The sequence below is a fragment of the Myotis yumanensis genome, unplaced genomic scaffold (genome assembly GCF_028538775.1).
Source record: "Myotis yumanensis isolate MYYU_CA2020_CCGP unplaced genomic scaffold, mMyoYum1.0.hap1 SCAF_10, whole genome shotgun sequence".
NCBI lineage: Eukaryota > Metazoa > Chordata > Mammalia > Chiroptera > Vespertilionidae > Myotis > Myotis yumanensis.
In genome coordinates this window covers 37,654,781-37,681,615 of record NW_027223761.1, presented here as the reverse complement: position 1 = coordinate 37,681,615, position 26,835 = coordinate 37,654,781, and the positions used below count along the sequence as shown (strand labels likewise).

General features: G+C 46.9%; 1 protein-coding gene across 5 annotated transcripts in view; it reads right to left on the bottom strand.

The window, feature by feature from the left end:
• The window catches only part of DENND2B (DENN domain containing 2B), a 172,827-nt gene that overhangs the window by 28,218 nt on the left and 117,774 nt on the right, over window positions 1–26,835 (bottom strand). For all 5 annotated transcript variants that reach the window (XM_070425344.1, XM_070425345.1, XM_070425343.1 and 2 more), the window contains 3 exons: window positions 23,179–23,283; window positions 6,868–8,130; window positions 3,040–3,176 (listed from right to left, as the gene is read on the bottom strand). In XM_070425344.1, the coding sequence (XP_070281445.1) occupies window positions 3,040–3,176; window positions 6,868–8,130; window positions 23,179–23,258 (1,480 nt within the window). In that variant the 5' untranslated portion in view covers window positions 23,259–23,283. The remainder of the gene's footprint in view (window positions 1–3,039; window positions 3,177–6,867; window positions 8,131–23,178; window positions 23,284–26,835) is intronic.

The following is a 26,835-nucleotide window of genomic DNA, read 5'->3' as shown; positions in this document are numbered from 1 at the left end:
TGGACAGGTGAGAACTAACAGTCCCAGGAAGCAGGGAGGCAGTCACTCTGCTTTTGAACCCCTCTATTGAAGTCAGCGGGATGAACCTCAGCCTGCTTTGGAGAACCCACCCCAGTTCCCCAGGCGTCCCCTATGGTGTGGGAGGGAGGCCAGCAAACTCCCAAGGCCCCGGTTCAAGCCCACTGCTCACAGAGAAGACAGGCCAGCGCCTCTGGGCCAAATGGCCCTCAGTCTCTCACAGACCAGGAACCCAGTCTAATGGGCTGCTCCCCAAGGTGGAGGGTTAGCCTGGGTGCTCTTCCCTCACAGCCCCATGCCATACACCCCTCACAGAGCTTCGTCTGTCCCTCTGCAGGTCAGGCAGCACAAGAGCTGGGTAATCCAAACAGAACCAGAACCGGACCCTCACGTAGCACAGACTGGGCCCAGACAGAGAAGCTTCTGGGAAATCAGAGGCACAGGTCAATCAGAGGCAAAAGTGAAACTGACACTCAGAGTTCAGAAACAGGGCCCCCTAGAGCCTCTGGAGGAGGCTCCAAATCCCTGATCCTGTCTCCAGGGATGGAGAAAGGGATAAACCAACCAGAGTCTAAGAGAGAGAAAGCTCTCTCTAGCCTCCCTGGTCAGGTCCACAAATTCAGACCCGGCTGCCATGGGAGCTACAAAGAAGGAAAATGGGCACTGAAATAGCTACAGACCTGGAACTGACCCCACCACACAAGGCAGAAGCAAAACCCAGGTGCCTGGGCCATTCCCGCCCTCCCTCCCACACTACCTCTCCCAACTCTCTATGCAGGTGCCCAAGATCCAGAAGCTGGTGAGCAGCTAAGGAGCATGCCCCAGCTCCAATGCCAGCCCTTACACTGGTTCTAAATCATCCGTACAAGAAGTATCCAGGCCGCTCCTATGTTGTCTTGCCTCCTCATGCCACCTCTCAAATCGGCATAAAGTCCACTTTACTCAGCGAGGAGGCCCAACCCCAGAAACACTTACCTCCTCCTCCTTCTTCTTCTCTCTAACCTGACCTAAGAAGGCCCAAGAACAGTTCTGCTGCTCAGGAAAGTGGCTGCAAAATTCATTCTCTCTCTCTCTCTCTCTCTCTCTCACACACACACACACACACACACACACACTACCAGACACTGCTCCCAAACAACCCCAACCAGAGTCTGAGAATCATGCATCTCCGGACAGTTCAAATGGTTAAAGCGTCCCTTTCTCTCACTTCAGTTCTGTTCTACAAGAACATCCCCCCACCTGAAATCCCTGGGTGGCACAGAAGGGCTGCAAAGCTTCTCAAGGAGAGAACAGTGAGGACCGTGTGGGTAGTGCCTCCTCTGCCCAGGGCAGCAGCCACAAGCGCCGTGGGCAGCAATGACATTACAATTTATTCCAAACAAGAGGAAATAGGAATTCATCCTGCAGCTGAGGTGGGGAGGCAGGTGGGGTTGTGCCTCTGATCCCCACAGCTCTTGACCCCAAAGGCTGGGTGATCCGAGGCTGGGTGACCCGTGTGTACAGAGCTTTTCCCCAGTGGTGAGGGAAGAAGCCTCCCTCCTCGAGCCCTTTTGCTGTTGGAGGGATTTCACTCCCACAGCCTTCCTGTTATGACCCAATTTTAGATGGCTACATGCTAATCACTTCCGTTCCTGGGAAAGCAGTGCCTATGTGGATAGGATCACTGTCGCTGTCGCCCCAGAAATGCTGGCCCAGCAAGTTCTAAGGAGAAAAGGATGAGCCCAATGGCTCAGATCAAAGAGGTGGTTCTCTTTTCCTAAGATCCCAGTCTTATGAGAGACTAGAGGGTTCTCTGGGGCCACTTCTCTCTACTGTGTTAACTAAGACTATGTCCCCTCCAGCTTCAAGGCCTACAAAAGACACAGAGACAGAGATAGGAGAGAGAGATGAGAAAGATGAGAGAGATCAAAGACAGAGAGAGGAGAAAGAGATGAGAGAGTAGGCCACTCCCCCGGGAGACACACTTTACTTGAGCCAAGTTAAAGCCCGCCTCCCCCAAAGAGAACAAGGCCAGAATTAAAGTGAATGCTAAAAATAAACCCAACCCAGCCTAGATTATTGGGTTTTTATTGACCCTCAAATACAAGTTTGCCAGCACCAAGTCCTCCCAGCTGTCAGCGGACAGTTCACCGAGTTGTCTTACATTCCTGACCTTCTGAGGAAGAGGAATTAATGGTTGCAGACTATTTTCTCAAAGATGTTTGAACAGCAAACAGCCTTGGAAGACAGGACTAGTCTCCCTCCAGGGCACAGGCAGAGTGGATTCCTGACCAGAGCAATAAGGATAATGTCTCCTGATGGGCAGGTCTGCAAGCAGCCCCTTGAAGAGACTGGGGTTTCCTAAACTGTGGGTGCTGCCTCTCCCTGGACCTCCTCTCTGCTGCCCCGTGGGACGTGGGAGCAGGGCAACCATGGAACATACGGCTCCTGCTGCTGCTGTGCAGTGAGTGATCAAGTCCTTTGCCTGTCACCCGGGAGTCTGCCAGCCTCTGTGAAACTGGGGCCGGCTGAACTGGTTAGCCCGCAAGCAGAGGAAAATCTTGGGGGTTTTCACTTTAGGAGGCGCTTCGGTACATATTTAACCTCATTTAATCCTAACAGTAATCCTATGAAGTATTATTACTATTATTTTTGTGGTTGCCATAACATCATCATTGTTTGAGAAAACAGAGGCCTCAGAAAAGTTTCGTGATTTGCCTAAGGTCACAAAGCTAAGGAGGGGCACCTGTTGGACTCTCAGGCCTTCCAGAAATAAAAGAAAGGGATCATGTGGTTTTCCCCTTTTTGTGGTCCCAGAAACCTCTTGGGTTTCAGTTGATTTGTTCATTCCAGGCTTTCATCTCTCAGCTGCCCAGTCCTTGCTAAGCTACTTCCTCTGATGACCACTTCCTTGAGAGGTCCCAGAAGCTGGACCCTGGCTGCCCACAGCTGACGAAGCAGAACCTGCAGTGTCCCCCTCCTGTTCATGTTCTGCTGCAGCCCCCAGAGGTAACCCCACCTGCCACCCGGGCCACTGCTTACCCACAATGTCTTCATAGGCATTCTCTTCTAAAGTGCTTTTGGATCCAAACTTGGGTTGGCTCTCAGTACCATTCTCAGTGGGAGAAGAGGGGTACAGGGACTGCAGACTGGATGCATCCTCAAACTCAAAGGATTTTCTGTGGATAACAAGAATGAGAGTCATTCCAGCTGAGCTAGATTCCTACTGCCTTGTTGGAGAACGGCCATGGCAACAGCAAAGACCAGATGTCCTCCTCCCAAGACCAGCTACTGAGCAAAGCACCAAGATGGATCCAAACTTTCTACCCAAGTGAAGAACTAGATGGTCTAAGAGGTCCCAGCCTGGGGGACTGCAAACAACACAGGTAAAAGGCTGCCTGACTTATCTCACAGTGCCACTACTAGGTGGTGTGCCATGAGGAGATGGAGGCTCAGGGAGATCAAGTAGCAGAGGCAGGACTCGCCCAGGATGTCTGACTCCAGGCTCTGAGCTTTTGACTTGGGCCTCCAGGCCTTCAGAACAGCCTCCTTGAGAAGCACCTGCCTTCAGAGTCTCACATCACGTAAGCATCCTTGCAAGTGCTCCTGCACTGAGCAGCCAGTAAGGGCTCAACACTGGATGGGTGAGTCCCAGGTTGTTTTCGGGGTTGGGGAAATAGTTGGTGGTAGGTGGTTTGTTGGAACAGGAAGTGCTGAGCCCTCAAAACCAACCACACCACTTCTGAGGTGGAAGTAGGAGGGCAATCTGAAGCCAGAAGCTACTTCCAAGACCCAGCTCCCCTGCAGTTACTCACTAGCTCAGTTCCAACCCACACATCACCTCCTCTACTGTAGAATTTCAAAATCACAGCACGTTTGCGCCCCAGACACCATGAGCCACAGTACTCTCTATTCCTCTCCTTCATTGGGGAGGCACTTCCCCCATCTAAGACTTGACCCCAGCTGCATTCTCTCCCTCTCCAAGGCAGGTCCCCAGCAGGCTCCTGGGAGGGAGAGAAGGCAAGGCACTCATTGAATCCCTCCTTTTACCCACGAACACCTCCCTGTTTTTTTTTAGGTACCGTTGGACCTTTCAGCCAATGAAGTCCTTTCTCTCTTGTTTAATGAAGAACTCTTGCTAAGAATCCTGGGGTGCAAGTCAAGGACTAAAAGTGTCCCACAGGCTACATCTTGTGCTCAGCTTGCCTGGCTGCTCTGCAGCACCTGACACAACTGAACACTCGATGCTGCCACCACCTCCCCTCACCTCTACAACATCGTCCCTCCTAGTTTTCAAAGACCTCTCTGGCAATTACTTTTCAGGCTCTTGTGAAGGATCCCCTTTTCCACTCACCTTTCAAATGCCAGGGTCTCTGAGGGTTCTGTTTTCAGGACTCTTGCTAACTCGGCACTCTTGGGGGCCAGATACTGATGGCCATCCCCCTAATTACCATTTCTACCATGACAACTCCCAAATCTCTGTCTCCGCCCCAGACTTCTCAACAGTTAATATCCAATGGCTGAGGGCATTGGTTCCTGGATTTTGCCCTTCAGACCACAACTGGTCTGAGACCAAGCTTTCATTAATACAGGGTGTCCCCCAAAAATGTATACACACTTTAACAGCTGAAGCTCAATTTTGAAAATGAAATGTATTTTTAATAAACACTGTCTTTATAATTATTCAAAGTGTGTATAGACATTTTGGGGGGACACTCTCTATATATAGTGGTGTCAACATCTTAGGCTGGTAGTTCTCAAGTCAGCAAATAAGACACAAATCATGAAAATCCCTCAGGAAGGTACCATGTCAAAGGCCAACACACTGTCTTTCATTAAGACTAATATAGTCAGTTTCTCCAGCAGATTTATTTTTCTCTGTTTGAATACGAGAAGAAATATATTTTTTAAAAATATGTTAAACACAGGAATCATACCTGCACAACAGATACAAACTTACCATTTCATGCTCCTCAGGGGAATATGCCTACTGTGTGGAAAGGCAAATGAAACAGCCTGTACTTTATGAACCATTTTCCCCGCCAAGAGCACATATTTAAATTTGCCAAGTTAATTCTTATATGAAGTGAGTCCACCATATATGGTGTATGTGTGTATATCTATTGTATATAAATGTAACATGCATGGGAGTATGTGTAAAACCTCTAGGCTGATCTACCATCTCCCCACCACCTTATTTCACTTAGCTCACTGCTTTCTGCTGCTCTCAATTTAGCTCAGCAACCCCATGAGGAGGCTTCCCTTGCTCCCCAGGCTAATTTAGATGCCTCTCCCTCGAGGTCTCTGCAGGTCCCACACCGACATGGGCCATGGCGTGTGGCACAGCATCTGTGATTTATTCGTGCCTCTGTCTCCTGCACCAGACCATGAGCTCCTCAAATGGAAGAACCTTGTCTTATTTGCCCTGGTATCCTCTTGACCAGCACAAGCAGGCTCTAACTAGGTAGTGTTTATAGAGGTGGGTGAATAAACAAAGCAAGCACTCTTAGAAAGCTGTTAAAGACTTGAAGAGCCAGTGAGCATGTGGGTGGGCCAAAACATGGGATTATTCTTGGCTCTTGTGGCTCATGGGTCTGAACCTCTGTGATATCTTCCTCCCTGCACATGGCAGGAAAGGTTCTTTATGAGATAGGATGTGCTGGATGCAGCCTGAAGTATGGGGTCAGATTGAAGACTTCCTACAAGTGAAGCAAACCTGGGTGCTCACCTGACTTTGGGTTAGAGGAGAAAGGCAGAGGCGTAGGAACATAGGCCTTCCAAAGGAACTTGGCTCACAGTCTACTCCAAGTCAGAGACTAAGATGCCTGCTAGCTTTCACCAATTCCAATAGCTCCAATGCCCAAGTCACCATAATGGTGATTATGGCCTGGGTAGTCAGGGTCAGGAATGCTGAGACTGACCAGGAAAACAATGTGAGTCTCAAGACAGGTAATTCTTAAACATGGCGAAGAAGTAGGTGAAATGTTCTTTCACTCCTTTTCCCTTCAAAATCCACGGATCCCCTCTTCATATAGGCCCAGGTTTTCATATGGCCACGTAGCCCTCAGGGAAGAGGAAATCATGTTGAAGGTGTCAATACTATCTATATATATAAAAGGCTAAGTGACTGTCTGACCGGCCAACCGGCTGGTACATATGATGTGCACTGACTACCAGGGGGCAGACGCTCAACGCAGGAGCTGCTAAGCTGTGGTAACTTGGCAGTGGCGGTTCTCAGGTGATGCACCGTGGAACCAGAGAGGAAGGAGCCCAATTCCTCGCAGGGCCATGCGATTCCACCTTCGGCCGTGGGTTATGTTATTACTGGGGCACTGTCGTCCCAAATCTGGTTTCTAATTAATTTCCTTTCAGTGTGCATGAATCCGTGCACCGGGCCACTAAGATATGTTAATAATAACATGCAGTCTTCAGATAATGATGCACTCAAAGAACTAACTTTTGAGTGCTGGCACTTCAAGTAGTCACGAGGCTAAAGTCCTATAGGTCTTCTAGGGCCTGTCTATTCGATCTAAAAGTAATGTGGCCTTATCTTCCCAAAGAACACGGAACAAGTTCCAGTGGGGCTCGGACACAGCTCAACTCTACTCCTAAGGCCAAACCCAGCCAGCATTTGGAAGAAGCATTCCCACCCCACCCTACCCCACCCCCCCACCAGCCTCCCCGCCCACATTTCAGTATCCACCTCCAGCAAGAGTAGAACAATCTCTTTTTCTGCTGGCTCACGTTACCACCTGACAATCATCTGGTGCTTCAGAACTTATAAAATCACGACTGACTTTGACCCTGACTACAATCTGCTTTTGCATCCTCCATTGGAAAGAAAGCCATCATGCCAGGACCATGCGTTACCTGCTCTGGGACTTGCGGTGACCACGCATGTCCTTCTTGGGTCTCCGGGTGACTGGTGGGGCTGGGGTGGAGGGCAGGGGAGGTGGAGCAGCAGGTGAGGGCGAAGGAGGTAGACCATTGCTTGGCTTACTCTTAGGGTTCTTGTCAGCCTCATATTCAAAGGTGCGCTTGGGTTTGGGGACAGGATTCACAGCGGAATCAGGGGAGCTCTTCGATGGCAGCAGCTGGGAACTTGGGCTATTTCCCGGAGTCCCTGGCTTTGTGGAGCCACTGCCTTCCCTCTCTAGGGGTGGGCCCGCCTCCCCTCCAACTCCAGCCACTCCTCTTGCCCGGCTGCCAGCGCTCACACTCGCGCTCCCCGTCAGTTCCTCCAAGGTGCCCAAGGTCCCAGTCTTCCTTCTTCCTCGGTCTACACTGTAGCAGCTGCTGGGGAGCTGGGGGAGCCCCCGGCCTGGCTGCTCCTTCAGGGCCTGTTCAATTTTCTGGATGCGACTCAGCACTGCTGAGCTCTCCTTCCTGCTGCCGTGCCCCCTGAGGAAGGCACTGGGCTCACTCCGGCCTGGCCATTTCTCCAGCCGGTAGAAAGAGTCCCGGACAGGGAGTGCCTCTCCTTCCTCCTCGGTCTCAGGGTAGGAACACTCGGAGAAGGTCCTGCTCATCCTCCGGAGGCCCTTGAAATCAAAGGTCTTTTCTGAGCTGCAGGGGGACGGCACGACGCTGGGACAGCCCACACTGGGGCAGCCCTCACTGACCGCCCACTCGCCCCCAGAGCCCTCCCGCTTCTCTCCACACGTGCTCATCCTGGGCAAAGTCTCTCGGCGACCCTCCCATGCTGAAATCTTCTCCCGGATGCCCAGGCTGTGGGCACGGGTGCCAGTGCGGTTCTGAAAGATGCTCCGTGGGTTGGAGGCTGACCCCAGGGATGGAGTGCTGTGGGCAAGGGGGAGGCAAGCAGCTACTCCCTCTACATCTTGGCCTGCCCCCGGCACATTCTCCTTCTGGTCCTCTCTCTTGCACACTGAAGGGCTTCCGTCCAAATAACTGAAGCTGGTGGCCTTGAGGGGACAAATGGGTGGTGAAGAAGTGTCTGGGGAGGAAGCCTGAGGGTTTGGAGGTGAAGGCTCACGGGGGTGCCAGTCCTTGAGGAGCAGGCGGGAGCTGGAGCGGCTGGGGTACCTGCAGGCTGCCGTTTCACTATCACTGAGGGGGTAGATGGGACTCCTTGGTGGGGAGAGAACTGGAGGTGGAGAGACTGACTGAGACCTAGGGCAAGAAAAAGAAGAGAAAACGGCAGTGAGAGGCCTGACCGCCAGAGGCATCGTGTTTTAATCCCGGAGAGCTCAGTGGCTCCTTCCTGTGAGACTCTCAAAAGCATTCGATTCACGTAATGCACCTTCGCAGCTGTCCTCGGGGAAAGAGCGGCTCCCTGCCAACAGCAGGCCCCTCTGCCCAAGTCAACCCCAGAGGCCCCGGGACTGCCTGCAGCAGAAGCCAGTTCTTTGACAGCAAGAGCATCCCGGGAGTTCACATCTGCCAACTAGAGACAGAAAGACCAGTGGTGTGCTGCTAAATTAACAATCGCTCTCTGGGGAGAAAGCACAGATTTGTAGCACTTGCCAGGTTCCACAGTATAAATATTCCTACTAAGGCTGATTCCAGGTTATCAGGGTGATGTCACTGAGTGAGGAGCTGGGAAGTGATGCTAATGATGGGTCCTCATGAGCTGGCACAAAGCAGCTCCAGCCAACAGTTCCTGAAGTCACCCCCAAATATACACTCCAGCCCTTTGATGTGTCTCCTTAACAAGCCCCCATCTCCCCCGAGACGTCTGCTACTGGACACAGATACTGCTCCTCAGCTTGAGTATCCATCAGAGTTCAGATCCCTAAAGGTCTCAACAGGATCAGAAAAGCCCCTAGAGAAAGAGTCCTTTCTGCTCTCAATGAGGAGGCTAATGAGGAGGGGAGGACACCCCCCAGCTCCTCTCCAGCAGTGGCAACCCGTCAGACAAGCACCGTCCACTTCCCAGCTCCCAATCCACACACAGATCTTAGCCAATATCAGGACTCGTCCTAAATAAATGCTTTTGCATAGATTAACTCATTTAATCTTCATGAAAATTCTATAGGGTTATTATCACTAATTATTATCCTCATGTTACAAATGAAAAACACTAAAGCATAGAAAAACTATCTCATTCAAGATCACTCAGCTGGCAGGTGATGACGCCACAACATGAACTCACACTACACTAAGCTGCATCTCTAAAGAGGAAGCAATGGCTCCTGCCACCTTCGTGAACCATCCAGGCCCCCAGATGGAGCTCAGCAGACACTCGCTCAGCAGTGGGCACAACCCTGTCCTGAATGCAGCATTTGTAAGTATCAGAGGACCTCTTGGTCTTCCTTACTAGACCATGATTTCTTCCAGGTGGAGGAGCCCATACTCAGTATCTGGAAGGTACTCAGTGAATGATAAACAAATAAAGAAAAAGGCAAAGGTGGCTCTGACCGGTGTGGCTCAGTTGGTTGGACATCGTCCCATGTACCAAAAGGTTGCTGGTTTGATTCTCAGTCAGGGCACATGTCTGGGTTGTAGACTCATACCCCTGGTAAGGGGCATGCAGAAGGCAGCCGTTCCATGTCAAAGGCAGCCAATTGATGTTCTGCTCTCACATTGATGTTTCTCTCTCTCCCTCTAAAAATCAATTGAAAATTTTTTTTCAAAAAAGGTAAAGGTAAGCTTATTGAAAAGAACCATGAGCATACTTCCTTTTCGGCGTACTTTTCTAGTTGTCTACTTGGGTAATCGTTGTCAACTTTCAGAATTCTTCCCAAACAGTCTTCGCTCAAAGCCAGCAGGGTTTTGCTAATACTGCAAGCTCCAAAGGCCCACCTGATCCTAATGCCATGACCCTTGAAGCTGGGCGGTCCAGCCTCCCAGACTCGAGTGCCATGCCAGCCACAGGACGGCAGCCAGCTGCCCCTGAGCCAGGCTGCTGTCACTGCTTGCTCACACACAGAAAACTGGAGCTTGAGTGAGTCAGGATTGGCCGATAATTCCCTGTTGGGTCATAGCCTCTGGCTGCCCCCGATCAACAGGAAACCTCAACATGCTCAAGTTGTTTTTAAAAGGGCAAGTCAAACAAGAGCCATCCCACGTGTACATGGGCACAGCTGAGAGAAATTCGGTGCCTAGCCAAGCTGATGACCAAAGAGACTCCGCTCAGCAAGGAGGTGTGAACAGAATAAGCCTCAGTGCTCCCTAGAGTAGGGAGCTGCAGGGCAATGTGCCAGGCTTGAGCCTGGGGAGATCCCAACCCCCTCACAATGAGAGAGGCCTTAGGTCCCTCTCTTATTCTACAGAACCCTGGATGCAAAGGTCATCAGTCCAGCCCAGTAAGCCAACGAGTGTCCGGGCGACACCAAGGACTCCATGTTTCAGTTAACCTCAGTTTGAGAAGATGCCTTTAATAGGATAACTTTATCCTTTGTTTTTTTTCATCCAACAAATATTTAGTGCCAGGCCCTGCTCTTAGAGCTAGATACAAGAATAAATAAGAGACAAAAATTCATGTCCAAGTGAAGCTTCAAGTCTAGTGGGAGATGACAGGCATCTAATGAGACTCAGAATCTCTTAGGAAGCCTTTTCAGATTACATATGGTCATCTCTCCAGACATGCTAACATAGGCTCCCTTAGGGATGTGTCTGTTCAAACCCCAAGGTAAGAATCCACCAGTCCATAAAGCTACTGTTATTTATGGAAAGGTGGGGTGGCAGAAAAAAATGGCGATGACCTCTGGTCTGTCTAATTCCAGCATGCTTTCAGAAAGAATCATTCTTAACTTCCCCAGTAGTTTCAGCATGGAGAAATCCCAAGTTAAGAAATTCTCTCAATGCCTAGCCTGCTTTACCTGAGGTTTCGTTTCTCTCCTGTCATGAAGGATAAAACAGAGAAGAGACTGGCCTTTTCCTTTAAAGGTCCTGGTCCCTGCTGATCTGGGGCCCAGAGCTTCACGTGCTCCTGGCCCAGCCTCCCCACACAGGCTTTCACCACACAGAAGGCAGCATTCACTCACTCCAAGGTCCTAGAGATGAATTTGTCAGCAATACAGATAAGGCCCTGCTCTTCCCTCCATGTTTCTGATTCTACCCCTTATCAGGAATGTGAGTATGGGCAAAGCCACTCCCTCTCTCTGAGCTTCCAGTTTCAATTCCTCAAAATCAAGCTAATTACATACCTGGGTTGTCATAATGGGCAAATGAGACTATGGATGGAAACGTGTCATACACTGTAACTCACTTGGACATACTGAGTTTCTCAGCAGGTTACACTAAGCCAGTTGTTCTCAGCAGAGGGTAAGTACATCATGGCCTTTGACAAGGTACTGACTTTGAGCAAACAACCTAATCTCTCTAAACCTCTGTTTCTTTATCTGTCAAATGGAGGTTAAAAGAACGTATCTCAGAGGGTTGTTGTAAGGAATAGAGACAACACACGTCAAGTGTTGGATCAGTGGCTAACACACAGCACTCAATCTTCGCTTGGTAATGACTAATATTAACAAGGAGCTGGCTATTCAGAATAATTGCTTGGCAAACTTTTTCAAGCAGCGTACCTCTCTGTCCTTAGATTCTAACTGTTCAGGGTGGGAGGGGAAGGGAATGAACTAAATATAGCCATAAACTGTTTGCAGCTCATGCTAACAAAAGGAGGAATCTGTTTTCCTGCCCCTTGAATCTAGACTGATCTTGTGATTCGCTTTGACCAATAGGATGTGGTGGAAATTAAACTGTCCGAGTTCCAAACCTGAGGTCTCAAGTGGACTTGCAGTTTCCCCCTTCACACGCTTGGCATGCTGCCCGGAGACTGTCACGGAAGGAGGTCCGGCTAGCCTTTTAGAGGATGAGAGTCCACGTGGAGCATAATCAAGGTACCCAAGCCAACAGCCAGCCACCATGTGAGCCGGACACATGAGTGAGGTCATCTTGGACCCAAATGAACCCAGCTAATGAGTGAGCCCAGGGGAAACCTGGAGAGGAACTGGCCAGTGAATACACAGAAATGTGAGGAAAAAAATCAATTGTTCTAAGCCACTATGTTTTCGGGTGGTTTGCTACAATGCAATAGTAAAATGACGCAGGTGGGAGAGGCCAGGCTTGTGTATAATTGGCCTGCCCCACCCCCAGGCCTCCCTCGGCCACGTCCCACCCAGCTTGGGCTGAGTGTCTCCTCACATGGTCTCATCCCTAGGCTCTTTATGCTTCCTTCGCCCCCGATTCTTACTGCTGCATGTATTTCCAACTCATTCTGAAGTATGGTAGCAATCTCAGGTAGAAACTGTAGTTTAACTCTAACCCTGCTGTTTGGCTTAACAATAGAAATGTTATTTTGATTTTCTGAATTATATAAATCATCCCATTTGATTGAATACCCTATTGATTGTAATGTGAAATCCCATCTGTAGTGGTCATACTGGTCTTAGAAAGCACATTTTCCTTTACCTGGGAAGGACAGCACAGTTATCCCAAGGTCAGAGGGCTCCAGTTAAGGTGTCCCTGTTGACTCAGTGTTCCGGAGACCCAAAACTGTAATTTAGATAACATGCCTAAGTTTAACCCAGGTTCCTCATTCCAGACCCGAGGGCTCTAGATAATGTGTTTCTGTCAATTCAGTGACCCCGATACCCAAAACTGTAATTAACATGCTTAATTCTGCCTCTGTAAACTGTTTTTTTGCAAACCAGGTTCCTCATTCCAAACCCTGGGATGTAATCAATACCTTTGTGATTTTTGCCTATATAAACCTGGTTTTTCAACCATCTTGTGACTATGAGATTTGGGGAATGGCCCCTCATAGTCCCGGATTGCAATAAATGTGACTCTTTAATTCGACTTCTTGAGGCGTCCTTCTGTGATTCGCGGGGTACATTACAACAATTCCACACAGGAAAGGTCCACATTTGTTCTTTTTTCAAGCATCTGGATCCAGCTCCCTCCCCCAAAACACTGACCTTCTTGATGACTAAACCATATCAATTCTACATCCTCATTTCTCTCAGATCTGCCCCCACCTCCCCACCCCCACTGCTCCAGCTACTTCCTTGGTTCAGATCTTATCTCTCACCAAGACTATTAAAACAGTCTCTTAAGTTCCCTCTCTGCCTTCGATCTTAACCCAGTTCAAGTCCATCCTCTCATCTTCTGACATTTTTATAAAATGCAAAGCTCAACATGCTTGCAACTCCCCCATTCTCTACAGAATGAAATGCAAATTCCCTGGCATGAATGGGGAGGGCCCCCTTGATCTGGTCACCACCTGTTTTCCTTTGTCATCTCTTACTGTCTTTTCCTCAATACAAACCTGCATCCCACCCTTAGCCACACCAAACTCCTTGCTTTTCACACCTCCAGACCTCCACACATTCTGTTTCCTTTGCCTGGAATGACGGCCTGTCCACTGCACATCTCTGTAGTTCCTCCATGGACTCTCTCTTGACACTACCCTCCTCACCCAGGTGGAGATGGACAATTGTTGATGCCTCCACTGTGCCTGGGAAAATGTCCATTATGGTAACAGTTCATTGTTTCCTCACCTGCCTCCCTTACTAGGCAGTGTCTTGTTAATTTTGATATTCCCTGTTCTTTGCATTGCAGGTAGGATTCAGTAGGAATTAATTATTTGTGTTGAATGACGAAATGAATGAATAAAAACAAATGGTTAAAGCCTGCCCACCTAAGGCACTGTTCCCAGGCTTCCTAGCCCCCTTCTTCGTACCATGTGACCTGAAGAACAACACAGGAAGGTACACAAAGCACTGAGAGCAAACGAGTGTGGCCATCAGTCCCCAAAGCCATCCCTCATAAGGCGGAAACCAGACACTGGGCCAAGAGTCTAGAGACCTGGGCTCTCCTCTGGTCCTGGTTCCATTATTTCCTGGGGGTTTCATGGGCAAGTCACCTAAAAATTCTCTGAGCCTCAGGTTCTGTATCTATAAATCAGGGGGGAAACACTTGCTCTTTTTTTAAAAATATATTTTTATTGATTTCAGAGAGGAAAGGAGAGGGAGAGGTAGAAACATCAATGATGAGAGAGAATCATTGATCGGCTGCCTCCTGCACATCCCACACTGGGGATCGGGCCCACAACCCGGGCATCGAACTGTGACCTCCTGGTTCATAGGTCAATGCTCAACCACTGAGCCATGCCAGCTGGGCTTTTTGTTTTTAAAACACTTGCCCTGAGTATCCTGATATATTAGCCGGGTATATAAATTTTAAAAGTGTCTGGGCACTATAAATAATTGCAGGAAAGTAGAAGAAATATGAAAGAAAAGTACAAAGATTCTGAAAGACATCTACGACTCCACTCTTATCATTTCTCCCCTTCTTTATTTTGAAATCCCAGAACTTGCCGCTAGGGAGGCAGAAATTGTGGAACTGGGCACTCACGCCTTGCCAAGCAGGCAGCCAGTCATGCTGCTCAGCGCAGGCGTGGATGCCAACACTGCAATACACGACTGGCCAAAACCAACATTGCAGGAAGGAGCAAGACAAACAGATGAAAGCGGGGAGAATGTAAAGGAAATTTAAAAGAAACAGAGGAGCATGAACACACAGAGACAAATGCATAAGATAAGTGGGTAAGTAGAAAGGGTATGAACTAAGGTTAGAAAAACAAGTTTGCTTTGTGTGTGCACATGCATAGACAGAAAGTGAGAGTATTATTTCACAAGAACACGATTCAACCCTTGGGTTAGTTACCTGGGCCATTGTCAAGTAACATAGCAGGAAGCACTGATGTCAAGGGATGCCCCCTCTATTGTCAAGTGCTTTTTGGAGGAAAGGCTATCGTTAGTCCTTGATGACAAGACAATTCCGAACTCAGCATGTTCTGGCCACAGGGATTCTGAAAGTGTCAGTATCAGGAAGAGGACCAAGTTGGGGTCAGCTGGGCAAGGTTCCGGGGAGTCCAGAAAATAGCCCAGGGACATCAGGATGGGCTGTGGGTGCCATAAAGTGAGTCTGTTTGCAGGTTAAGGTTACACAGGCCCAGCTTCCAATGTGCTTTAGTCCCTACTAAGTGGGTATCTAGCTTGCTTCCAAATGAAAGTCCTGGGAGCTGGCCACTCACCATTCTAGGCTGCTCAACTAAGGTGGGTCCTATTGGCCCAATGGATATCAACATCTGCCCACCACTCACCTGCTGCCCCAACTTTGGAGAGGGCATTCCCACAGGAGAAAAGGGAGGGAGGCTGCCTGAGTCCCACCAGTAAGCCCGAAGTTTGTTCCCCAGGCCAGAGCAGAGGCTCAGCTCTGTAACTCCCCATGACATCCCACTCTGGGACAGTCCCGATACAAAGCCAAAGGACTGGGGGACACTCACAATCTCGCCTTCCTGCTCCCAGAGCAACCTCATCTCAAATGGTGGATGGCCACCACAGGGTCCAGGACAGCGTCACCCTGCAAGTGGGGCTACACCTGGGCCACCACATACAGGCTCTTGAGGTCAGTCTCAGCTTGTTGGGGTAAGTAGAATGGTAGTTAACTAGGATCAGAGCGGAAACTGAGTCACCTTTTCACCTCCAGAAAGCTCATCTAAGAATCCACCAAAGCCTTCCCTGCCTGCCCCCAAGGGAAGCGCAAAGAGGATGGGTGGGTGAGCTCTTCTCTGGGTGAGAACCCCAAGTCCTCTAAGAAACAGCAACAATCAACATAAAGAATTTACCGTCTCGGAGGCAGGCCAACTATGATGCCTTACAGGAACATCCCAATGCCCTAGTCCCGTGGTCGGCAAAACCGCGGCTCGTGATCCACATGCGGCTCTTTGGCCCCTTGAGTGTGGCTCTTCCACAAAATACCACGTGCGGGCACGCACGTACAGTGCGATTGAAACTTTGTGGCCCATGCGCAGGAGTCGGTATTTTGTGGAAGAGCCGGTATTTTGTGGAAGAGCCACACTCAAGGGGCCAAAGAGCCACATGTGGCTCAAGAGCCACGGTTTGCCGAGCCGAAGTTTGCCGACCACTGCCCTAGTGCAGTAAAGACGGGACTACTGTACTGTATAAAGCAGAACCAGGCACTAGGCAAAGCAAGAGTGGGAGTTCCAGGAAATCATGCTAAAGACACTGGAGATGGTTTTAAAACATGGTCCCCAAGTTCCTTGACACGTCTCCTGTCTATGGAATCCAGGCCCTGTGATGATTTGGCCAATAGAATGGAGCAGAAATGAATCTGTGCCACTTCTCAGGCCCAGACCTCAAGTAACCAGCAGCTTCTGCTTCCCGTCTCTCCTGCTGTGAGGAAGCCCAGGCCACGTGGGGAGGGCACACGCAGGTATTCTGACTACAGCTCTTAAGAGTCTTAGAGGTCTTGTTTTTACAGGGATCTGCAAAGCACACCCTTATACCCCTTAGAAAGCCTTTGTCTGCCTGTGAGAGTCTATGAGGCAACACTTCAAATATTTTTTAGGTCTTGACAAAGGATCTTTCAGCCCCACTCTAGATTTTAAAAGAAGATTTATTGAGGGATAATTAAAGCACAATAAACTGTGCAATTTAAAGTGTACAGTGTGATGCGTTCACACACACACAAATACACTCACAGTTACACCCTAATCTGGAAGCTACTTCTTTTTCTTTTTTTAATTACAATATACTTTCAATATTATTTTGTACTAGTTTCAGGTGTACAGCATAGTGGTTAGATAATCATATACTTTACAATGCTCCCCCTGATATTACCGGTACCCACCCAGCTCCACGTATAGTTATTACAATATTATTGACTATATTCCCTGTGCTGTACTTTACATCCCTGTGACTATTTTGTAACTGCCAATTTGTTCTACTTAATCCCTTCACCTCTTTCACTCAATTCCCCAACCTCCCTCCCTTCTGGCAACCACCTGTCGCTCACTGTGTCTATGAGTCTGTTTCAATGTTGTCTGTTCGTTTATTTTGTTCTTTCGATTCCACATATAAGTGAAATCATATGGTATTTGTCTTTCTCTGACTAACTTATTTCTTTGTTGCAAATGGCAAGTTTTGTTTTTTTTTACATGGAAGCCATTTCTTAATCTGAGAATTCTTTCCTGTGTAGAGAGAACGTGAATGAAACAAGTTCTTTTTTCTAATCCAGAAAGCCCTTTCTCATTTATGTTTCCTTTAAATTTTGTTTGAAAACAGAGCAGCTCCCTGTTTTTAGCTCACCTCTTTTCTCTTTTGCTGCCGGCAGCTAGAGTAAGTGTCTAAATCCTCACATCAACAAGGACAGCCCTCAGATCTGCACACACTAAGAAAGACGGCACCCAGAGTCGCCGGGTGCCTGGACTGGATTTAGAGAGCAAGATCCTAGATGCAAGCTGATGCCACTAACAGGGTGAGACTTGGGATCTTAAGGGAGAGAGTGAGTGTATTCTGCATTTGGGAAGGATGTGAATTTTTGTGACCAGAGAGCAGACTTGTGGCAGACAGCGACCACAACATATTCCATCTCACATGCCCTTCTCAGTGCGATGCTGATGCTCCTCTCATCAAGTAGGAATTACTGTCCGTCTCCTCGTGTGATTTACAATAAATATTTACCCCATTTTGGCACAGAGCTCCTTGTGATTTCCTAAGGGGTGACAGGGATAAAGGTGTCTTTTGTTATGTTAATGAGGTGGCTTTTGGAACCCCCTCTAAGGTTGGGAGCTGATTTCCAGGAGAACCAACCTTGTGATGGGAGGGTTGAAACTTTCAGTCACACACCCTTACCTCTGGGGAGGAGAGAAGAGCTGGAGGTTGAATCAATGGCCAATGGCAGTGATTTCATCAATCATGCCTAGGTAATCAAGCCTCTGTAGCAACCCCAAAGGATAAGGCAGAGAGCTTGGAGTGGGTGAGTCAGAATGCTCCCATACCGGCCCAAGCTCCAGGGAGACAGACATTCCCTGTTTGGGACTTGGCCTTACGTACCTCTTCATCTGGTTGTTGATTCCTATCCTTTACTATGTCCTTTGTAATAAACTGGTAATCTAGTGAGCAAACAGTTTTCTGAGTTCTGTGAGCTGCTCTAGAAAATTTAGCCCAAGAAGGGGCAAGAGGGCTTATGGCAGCCTCTGATTTATAGTCAGTCGGTCAGAAGCACAAGTGACAACTTGGGTTTGTGATAAGCACCTGGAGTGGAAGGCAGTCTTATGGGACTGAGCCCTTAGCTGATGTTAGATTGTGTCAGAACTGAGTTGCATTGTAGGACACCCAGCCAATGTAGGAGAATTACTTAGTGGTGTGGGCACACACACACACTCACACACACACACATCTTAATGTGGTGGGGCTCTTTACCTTGAACTTAGGCAGACCTGTGTTATTGCCTTAATTAACAGAGTAAAATAGAAAAGACACTATGCAACTCTGAGGCTAGGTCACTAAAAGGCCATACATTTCTGACGTGTTCTCCTGAGATGCTCACTCGTAGAACCCTGACATCATGCTGTGAAAGCAGCAGCCAAATGCAGAGCCACACGTAGGTGCTCCCCAGCTGAGGTCCCACCTGACTGCCAGGATCCCACAGTCAGAGCTGTAAGCGAACAAGCCTTCAGATGTTCCAGCCCCTTAGCCACGGGTCACCCCCACCTTCAAACCACCCCAGCTGATGCTGCAAGAAACAGAGATGAGCCTTCCCTAATGTCCCTACCCAAACTGCAATTTATAGCAAAATAAATGAACTGTTTTAAGCCACTAACACAATGTTTTAAGGCACTAGTGTTTAAGCCACCCTTAGTTTAGGGGTGTTTGTTATGCAACAGTAAATAACCAACTAATGCTGATGATGACATCATGCTGGGATTGTTAGGAAGCATCTTAGGAAACAAGGGAACTAAGGCCACGGATCCTCCTGAGGGATGGTCTGCCATGGCCAGGACAGGCTCTGCAATACTATCTTCTACCCACAGTCGCTATTCTCAGGAGATGTTTCTTCCCTGTAAGCTCTTACCCTCTTCCTGAAATCAAAGGCACAGGGTTCAAATCTGTACCCACTTTGGCAGTGGGGTCTCAAGACCTCTCTGGACTTCACCATATCACCAACTAAGGCCTCCTTTGCACAGAAGCCTGCACATGTTAGTTGAAATTATGGTTCCATTGTCAATTAGCTACCTGGGCTTTAACTTCCTCATATGTAACATCAAGCAACTGAGCCCAAAGAATCCCAAGATTCCCCTCCAACTCTAACATTCCAAAAGAATATTGCTGTGCCTGCAAGGAGTTCCAGTTGAGTTGGGAAATGAGACCCACACAGACACCCACTATATGAGGCCCTATTTGATAAGTGCCATTTGCAGACTCCAATCTGAGGGCTCTAAGAGGGAATTCTGAGGGAGAGGAATCTTTCCTAATTGGGAGATCAGGAAAAGCGCTGGGCGGGACAGAACTAACATTGTTTGCATCCAGACTGGCAGGAATGTAAGGTTTGCATTAGAGAGCAGTAAGAAAGGTAGAAAGAAAGACAGACCTGAGCTTTTCATGAAAACCTCACAAGCCAGGCCAAGTTCCACCGTATCATGGACAACAGTAGTTTTTGAGCAGGGAGCTTCCAATACTGTTCACAGGGAGGTGAATGGAGTGTTAAAAATTAACAGAAGACGCAAGCAAGCTAGCCTTAAGTTCTTCCTCCCATTAGCTTTGTATCCTTGGGGAGTACTTTCTCTGCATCTGTTTCCCAATCTGGGTGGATTAGATTGAATGAACTCTAAGGCTCCTTTTCAGCTCTGCCTTTCTTAGCATCTATGGACTGAATGGAAAGGGAGTTCAAAGTTAACAAGACCCATTAGGAATGTACTACGAGGACTCAGCACAGTGTAGCCTTTGCTGGAAGTCGCAATGACCCAGGTGCTGGAGTTTCACAGTGAAGAAGCTGTTCAGGAAATCAACAGGCATCACAAGTCTGCTGAGAGCAGCGCCTGAGGCCCACCAGGTCTTACAGCACCTGTGAAGTCTCCTGAGAGCAACTGGCAAAGTGCACACCAGCTAGGTGGCTGAATTCGCTATAAACTTAACACTTCCTTGTTTGCAAAGCACCAAGCTGCTTCCAGTCCACCCCAGCTCATCAGCACCAACATCAGAAAGCCTGACCTCTGGAATTCAGAGGAGCTTTGAGAATGCCCCCTCCCACACCCAGAATTGGATGCAACCAAATCTTCTGAGCTGGAGGAGGAACAGCTGTGGGGAGGGCGTATCTGGCAACTAGGGATGAATCCTCATCAACAAAGAGAAAGGGAAACTTACTCCAAGAGACCAAAACAGAGCAAAGAACAAAACTTTGGTGGTCAAATGAAAAGGCTTAGTTAGAGTTCCACCTCCTTCGTGTATATCTTGCCAAATCAAGACTGAGCTTACAAAGGAAAAGAAAGAATATAAATTAGCAAAACACCCGTAGAAACCTAATAATGGGATGGAATTCATGGTCTTTAACCCATATCGGCTTAGTTGTAGCACCAGGTGAAGTCTGATCCAAATTAAGGACACAGCCTTGCAAATACATATATTGACTTTCCACAGGGTCCCATTAGCCTTACACCAGCTTCCCATGCCCTAGAGGACACTCGGTCCCCAAATCTAGATATAAATGCCTGTGAGTACATTGGGTTCCTCTGCTTCCATGTGCATGAGGTAGAGGTCCCCAAGGCAGCCTGGGAGTCAAAGGCCCAAGGCCCTAGGACCCCTGCACTCCCCAATCAAAGTATCTGTCGGTCACACCAGGGAGTCTTTTTCCACTGGGCCTCCTGGGCTGGCAATGATAAAAGGGCCCCAGGTTACTGAAAGGTCAAACTAAGAAAGTCAGGTGCCAAGGTCACCAATCCAAGCTGTAAATTCTTTGAGGAAAGAGAATGGATCATCCCTCTTTGTCCCCTACTGTCTACCACAGAGCCTGGCACATAGGAGGAAAGCCCTCGGGGTTCACTGGCAATAACTTCCTCAATGAACTAGTGACTTACTGCCCTACAGACCAAAGAACAACCCCCAAGAGGCTGGGGGTGAAGGCAGCCAGAGAAACCATCAGATGGCAATTTCAAAATGACACCTCCTGTCATTTTGAGAGAAGCGTGTAGCTAGCTAGCCACAGCAGCCTACGACTCCACTTCACACCAAAAGCCCAGGAAAGGAGTGGGGGAAGGGAGGGAGGGAAGGAAGGAATCGGAAATGCTAAAGAAGGAAGAAAGGAAGGAAGGAAGGAAGGAAGGAAGGAAGGAAGGAAGGAAGGAAGGAAGGGAGGGAAGACTTAGAAGGGAGGCTGGAAAAGGCTTTTTTTAGGCACATCAGAGGCTCAGATATTTACAAACACCACCCATCTTGTTATGACGGCAAGCATGCTGGGAAGCTAAAAAAAAAAAAAGAGTTCCTAAAAATGTTTAAAACACGTAGATACACATTCCAAATAGAAACTGCGGAACCATCAGCAGCCCTGATTCTGCTTTGTGACTAATGTAAACAATGCATCAACCCCTCCACAGTGTGGAAATTAGAAGAAAAAATGAACAGGGCTACTGGGTCTGGTAATTTCTAACTCAGGTTCTAAATATACTATTTCTTCAAAAATTAATAATAAAACCATACAATCACACATAATATTTATTTCACCTCTACAGTCTCTCATTATGAGAACAGTAGTTACTTCCCAGTCTCCATCTGCCACCAGACTGGTGAGAACCCAGCAGAGTGGTTCCCCAGAAGTAGACAATGGGAGACGAAGACTCTGAGCTCTAGACCCGTTCCTCCTTGGCCACCACATGCCCTGGGAGAAGTCAGTTTTTCTATCTGTTTTACCCAAGAAGTTGATGGACCCTGTCATTCTCAGCCTCTCCCAGTTCAGTGTGCAAGTAACTCTAGTCTAGGTTGGAAAGGGTGCGTGGGCAGAAGGCAGGGTGTTCTTATTGGTCTTGTTGCCACAGAGTGAATATTCAATTTGTTTGTCTAAGTACCACGCTCTTAGGTACTTAACAAGTCAGAACCTGCCAGTCTCCATTTGGTTGGCACAGCCCACCCAGACCATTTCCACTGGGACCAAACCCTACATGTGTGGTGTAGGGAACTCCTCCTGCCTCATCCATGCCAGTGACTCCCCAGGGGCTATATCCTGCACCCCATTCCACCAACCATATCTGGACTCCAGCTCTAAATGAATCAAACGTCTATCACCACCTCTGGCCAGATCTGAGGGTGCTGCACCCCACTGGACTCAGCCCGGCACTGCACAGCCCAGACAGGCCTAGCCCACCCTAAGGTGAGCATCTTTCTCACAGCTAGGTGGCCATTCTAGTGGCGGAGGTACCAAAAGCCAAGATTCACCTGAGATTCAGCAGAAGAGACTATGAAAGGTATGTGGCTTTAATAAAGGAGCCCGGAGGTTCTTCTAGGACATCAGCATCCAGCCTTAGCCAAGACCTGAGCAGCCCTGGCAAGCGCTGGACATCTACCTGCCAGCTCTGGAAGCTTTTATCCCATCACAGGGAGGGACCTAACCTTTACTGAGCTGAGCGGCTTTGAGCCAGACACTATGCTAAACACTGACATACATTATGTCAGTCCCCACAGCACCTCTGTGACATAAGCACTATTATTATTTTACAGAGGAGTAATCAAGAGTTTAGAGGGCATAAGAAAACACCCCGCGATCCCACTTTTTGGAAAGTAGTTAAAGCTTGGATTTAAAGCCATTTCTGTGAGACCAAAATCGTGGTTTTGCTATGGTCCAACATTCCCACTTCTAAAAAGAAGACAAAACCAACAAAGTGGATTATAGGTTCCACTGACTAAAATTCCCAAAGCTGCTTTGTCTGCAGCCCAGTCTAAATTGTTGTAGACCTGGACTTCTGCTTGAACTTGTGCTAATGTGCATAATTGCCTCCCCCTGCCCCCTATTGTGGTCAGCCTCCCTCCCTATAGCACAGCCCAGCTCAGGGGCAGCCCCCCAGCTGTCCCCACTTTGGGAAAAAGATCCATCCAGAAGAACACCAGCTGCTGCTTGCTGGCTCCGTGCCTGGAGCTCGAGGCTCCTCCAACAGCACAAAGCAAAGTTTGTTTCACGGTCCCTGTTTGCTCTCTCCTATGGAGACTTGTAAAACTAGAAAATAATAAATACATTAGAGATGACTTTTGCTTCATGGTCAGCAAGAGCTGGGCCCAGACTACTCACCTGGAGACTGTCAGAATCATGAGGATAATCACTTACCTTTGGGCAAGGATCCTACTCAGGACCCAGGCCATTTGGTTGGCACTTGATGACCCCCTCCAGTGAGCCCCATTTCCCCAGCAATGCTCCCCTACTCACCTGCTCAGAGTCCCCCGAGGGGCCTTAGTGCCTCCAGCTCCGTGGGTGATGCTGGAATTCTTGTTGGCAGTCATGGTCATTTCGGCTCTCTGCAAACCCAGAGCCCTGCAAAGACACGGCCTATAAGCCAAGTTTCCACGGGCAGCGAAAAGCACCTCAAACATTTCCAGATGACCTTCAACACTGCCAGGAGGGTTTCTGTGGCGGGTGGTAGGAACCGCTTTCCCACATATATTTAATTCCACATGTTATAGCTTAGGAGCCTCAAAGGACCCCTGATCTGGGTTGGGAAAAGAGTCTAACAGACAACTTACCAGTTCACAGAAAATGGTAAAAACTCCATCTCTGTCCTACCTCTTCCCATTTAAGTTAGAATTTCCCAAATTCCTAGCATGCCATACAGCCTTTATAAATTTTGCCATATTGGTCTACCTCCTGAACAACTACTTATCCAGCATTTTTCTGGAATCAACTCAAAATTGACTTGCTTTTCTTAAAATGTTCTAAATAATGAATCATTCATTCAACAAATATGTACTGAGCACCCAGGCACGACCTAGGCACTGCCATCCAGCAAAGAAAGAAACAAAGCCTCTGCCCTCACAGCCCTTACTCACATCCTGGTGGGGAGAAACAGACGATGAGCATGCCCGTGGTTCAGGTGTGTGGCACATAAGTGTGCATTTGTACATAATATGATAAATGCCTAAGCCCTGCCCCCAGCCGGGGCCCTCAGCTGGGACCCCCGTGTGCGGCCCTGGGCGGAGGGGCTTGGCAGCACAACCAGCCCGAGGAAGCCCTATTCTTGCAGGAATCCTCTTGCAACGGGCTTCTAGTTTGTACATAATATGATAAATGATATGAAGGAAAAAATGAAGCAAGACAGAGAGAGAGTAAAAAAGGTCTGTCCTTTTCAATAGGATGTTCAGGTAAGAATATTCTGATAAAGTGACATTTGCTCCAACACCATAAAATAATAAGCTATAGTATTTTTTCCTAATACTCACTAGAATAAAATTAACATATATTTAGGTATTTAAGTATTTACAAAATGAAAATTATCCATTCATGTACCATATATAGTTACCTAATATATTTAAGGAATATTATTTTATGCTAAAATAATGAAAGGAAGAAAAAGGTTAAAATTTAAGGGTACATCCAGATTAGAAAGGAAGAAGTAAAATTTTATCTTATTTGCAGATGGTATGATTTTGTATGTAGAGAATGCTAAGAATTCCACTAAAAAACTCTTAAGCTAATATACAAAGTTAAGCAAGTTTGCAAGATACAGAGTAATATTTTAAAAAATCAATTTGATGTCTACAGACTAGCAGTGAACAATAGGAAAATAAACATCAGAAAAAACAATAGCAGCAAGAAGGATAAAATACTTAGGAATAAATTTAACAAAAGAAGTATAAAACTTGTACACTACAAACTACTGAATATCATTGAAATTAAATAACACATACATAAATAGAAAGACATAACAAGTTCCTGAATTAAAAAACTCAAAATTGTTAAGTTAGTAATATTCAGCAAACTGATCTAAAGATTGAACCGAATACTCATCAATTGCAGAAACGGACAAGGCAACCCTAAAATCTCATGGCGATGTAAGTGACTGAGAGCAGCCAGAACAATCTTGAAGAAGAATAAAGTTGGAGGACTCACTCAGACTTATTAATTTCAAAACATACTACAAAGTCAGAGCAATCAAGACAGTGTGTATAGGCACAAGAACAGGAACAGAGAGCAATGGAATAGAGTTGAGAGTCTAGAAATAAACCCATACATTTATGGTCAACTGATTTTCAACCAGCTGACCATAGGAAGCCAAGACAATTCAACAGGGTAGATGGCTTTTCAACAAATGGTGCTAGGATACTCATATGTGCAAGAATAAAGTAGGACCCTTACCTAATCCATACAAAACAATTAAGTGAAAATGGATCACAGACCCAGCTATAAGAGTTAAAACCACAAAAGCAATGCCTAAAAGAAAATATTGAGGTCAATCTTGTAACACTGGATTAGGCAACGGCTTCTTCGCTGTGATACTAAAAGCACAAGCAACAACAACAATAAAAAAGACAAACTGATTTATATTAAAATAAAATAAAAACTTCGTGCTGTTAAAAACACCATAAGGAAGTAAAAAGGCACCCATAGGAGAAATTATTTGCAAGTCATATATTTGCTAAGGAACTTGTATCTAGGACATATAAAGAACTCTTACAACCTGACAGAAATACAAATAACTCAATTAAAAAGTCGATAAGGATTTGAATAGACATTTTTCCAGAGAAAATTGGCCAATAAGCACGTGCAACAATGTTCAACATTTTGAACATTGGGAAATACAAATCAAAACTACAACGAGGAATTACTTCACATGCACTAGGATGACTGTAGTAAAAAGACAGATAAAAACAAGTACCAGTGAGGCTGTGGAGAAACTGGAACCTTTATTCAAAATGTGCAGCCACTGTGTTCCTCAAAAAATTAAACACAGTTACCATAAGACCCATCGCCATCCACTCTAAGGGATATACCCAAGAAAAATAAAAACATTATGTCCACACAAATACTTGTACACAGATGTTCATAACAGCATTATTCATAATAGCCAAAAAGTAGAAACAACCCAATGACCACCAAGAGATCAATGTATAAACAAAATGTGGTATATACATATGATGGAATATTATTCACACATAAAAAAGGAATAAAGTACACTGATACATTATACATTCTATAACATGGGTAATCCCTGATGCCATTTTTTAAAAATGTCCAGAATAGGGCAAATCTATAGAGACAGACAGTAAATCAGTGGTTGCTGAGGTTAGGTTAAGGGTAGAAGAATGAGGAGTGACTAAATGAGCATGGGGGGTTTCTTTTTGGAGTGAAAAAAAGTTCTGGAATTAGATAATGGTGATGGTTGCATAATTCTGTAAGTATATTAAAAACAACTGAACTATATATACTTTATGGGAGTAAATTTTATAGTAGGTAAATATCTCAATTTAGATGTCAAAATAAAACTTAAGGGCAAAAAAATAACCTATTTTAAGTGTCTTGGAGAGTGGCTGTGAGACAACCACAGTGAATGAGTAGTCTGGGCTGGGCTGACACCACCTTCACACAAGCTGAACAATTCAGGAGCAGTCGTTCTCTTACTCTGATGGGCATTCTCATCACACTGACCAAAATCAAGTATATGTAGATGTGAGAGTTAAACATATTTATTTATAGTCACTAATGACCTTAATCCCAGAAGCCATCTATTTATTACCTGGGTGCAAATAAGTGGTGGTTTTGAAGATAAAAATAAGCCAGACCTTAATTCTTTATATCATTTATACTTCTTTCCTAATTTCAACATGAAATGCTCTACCTCTAATTTCTTTAACGTCACAGAAGCCGTCAGGGTTGTGGGGTTTTGTTTTTGTTTTTTTAATATATTTTATTGATTTTTTTTTACAGAGAGGAAGGGAGAGAGATAGAGAGATAGAAACATCAGTGCTGAGAAAAAACCATTGATTGGCTGCCTCCTGCACACCCCACTCTGGGAATTGAGCCTGCAACCCAGGCATGTGTCCTGACTGGGAATCGAACTGTGACTTCCTAGTTCATGGGTTAAGCTCAACT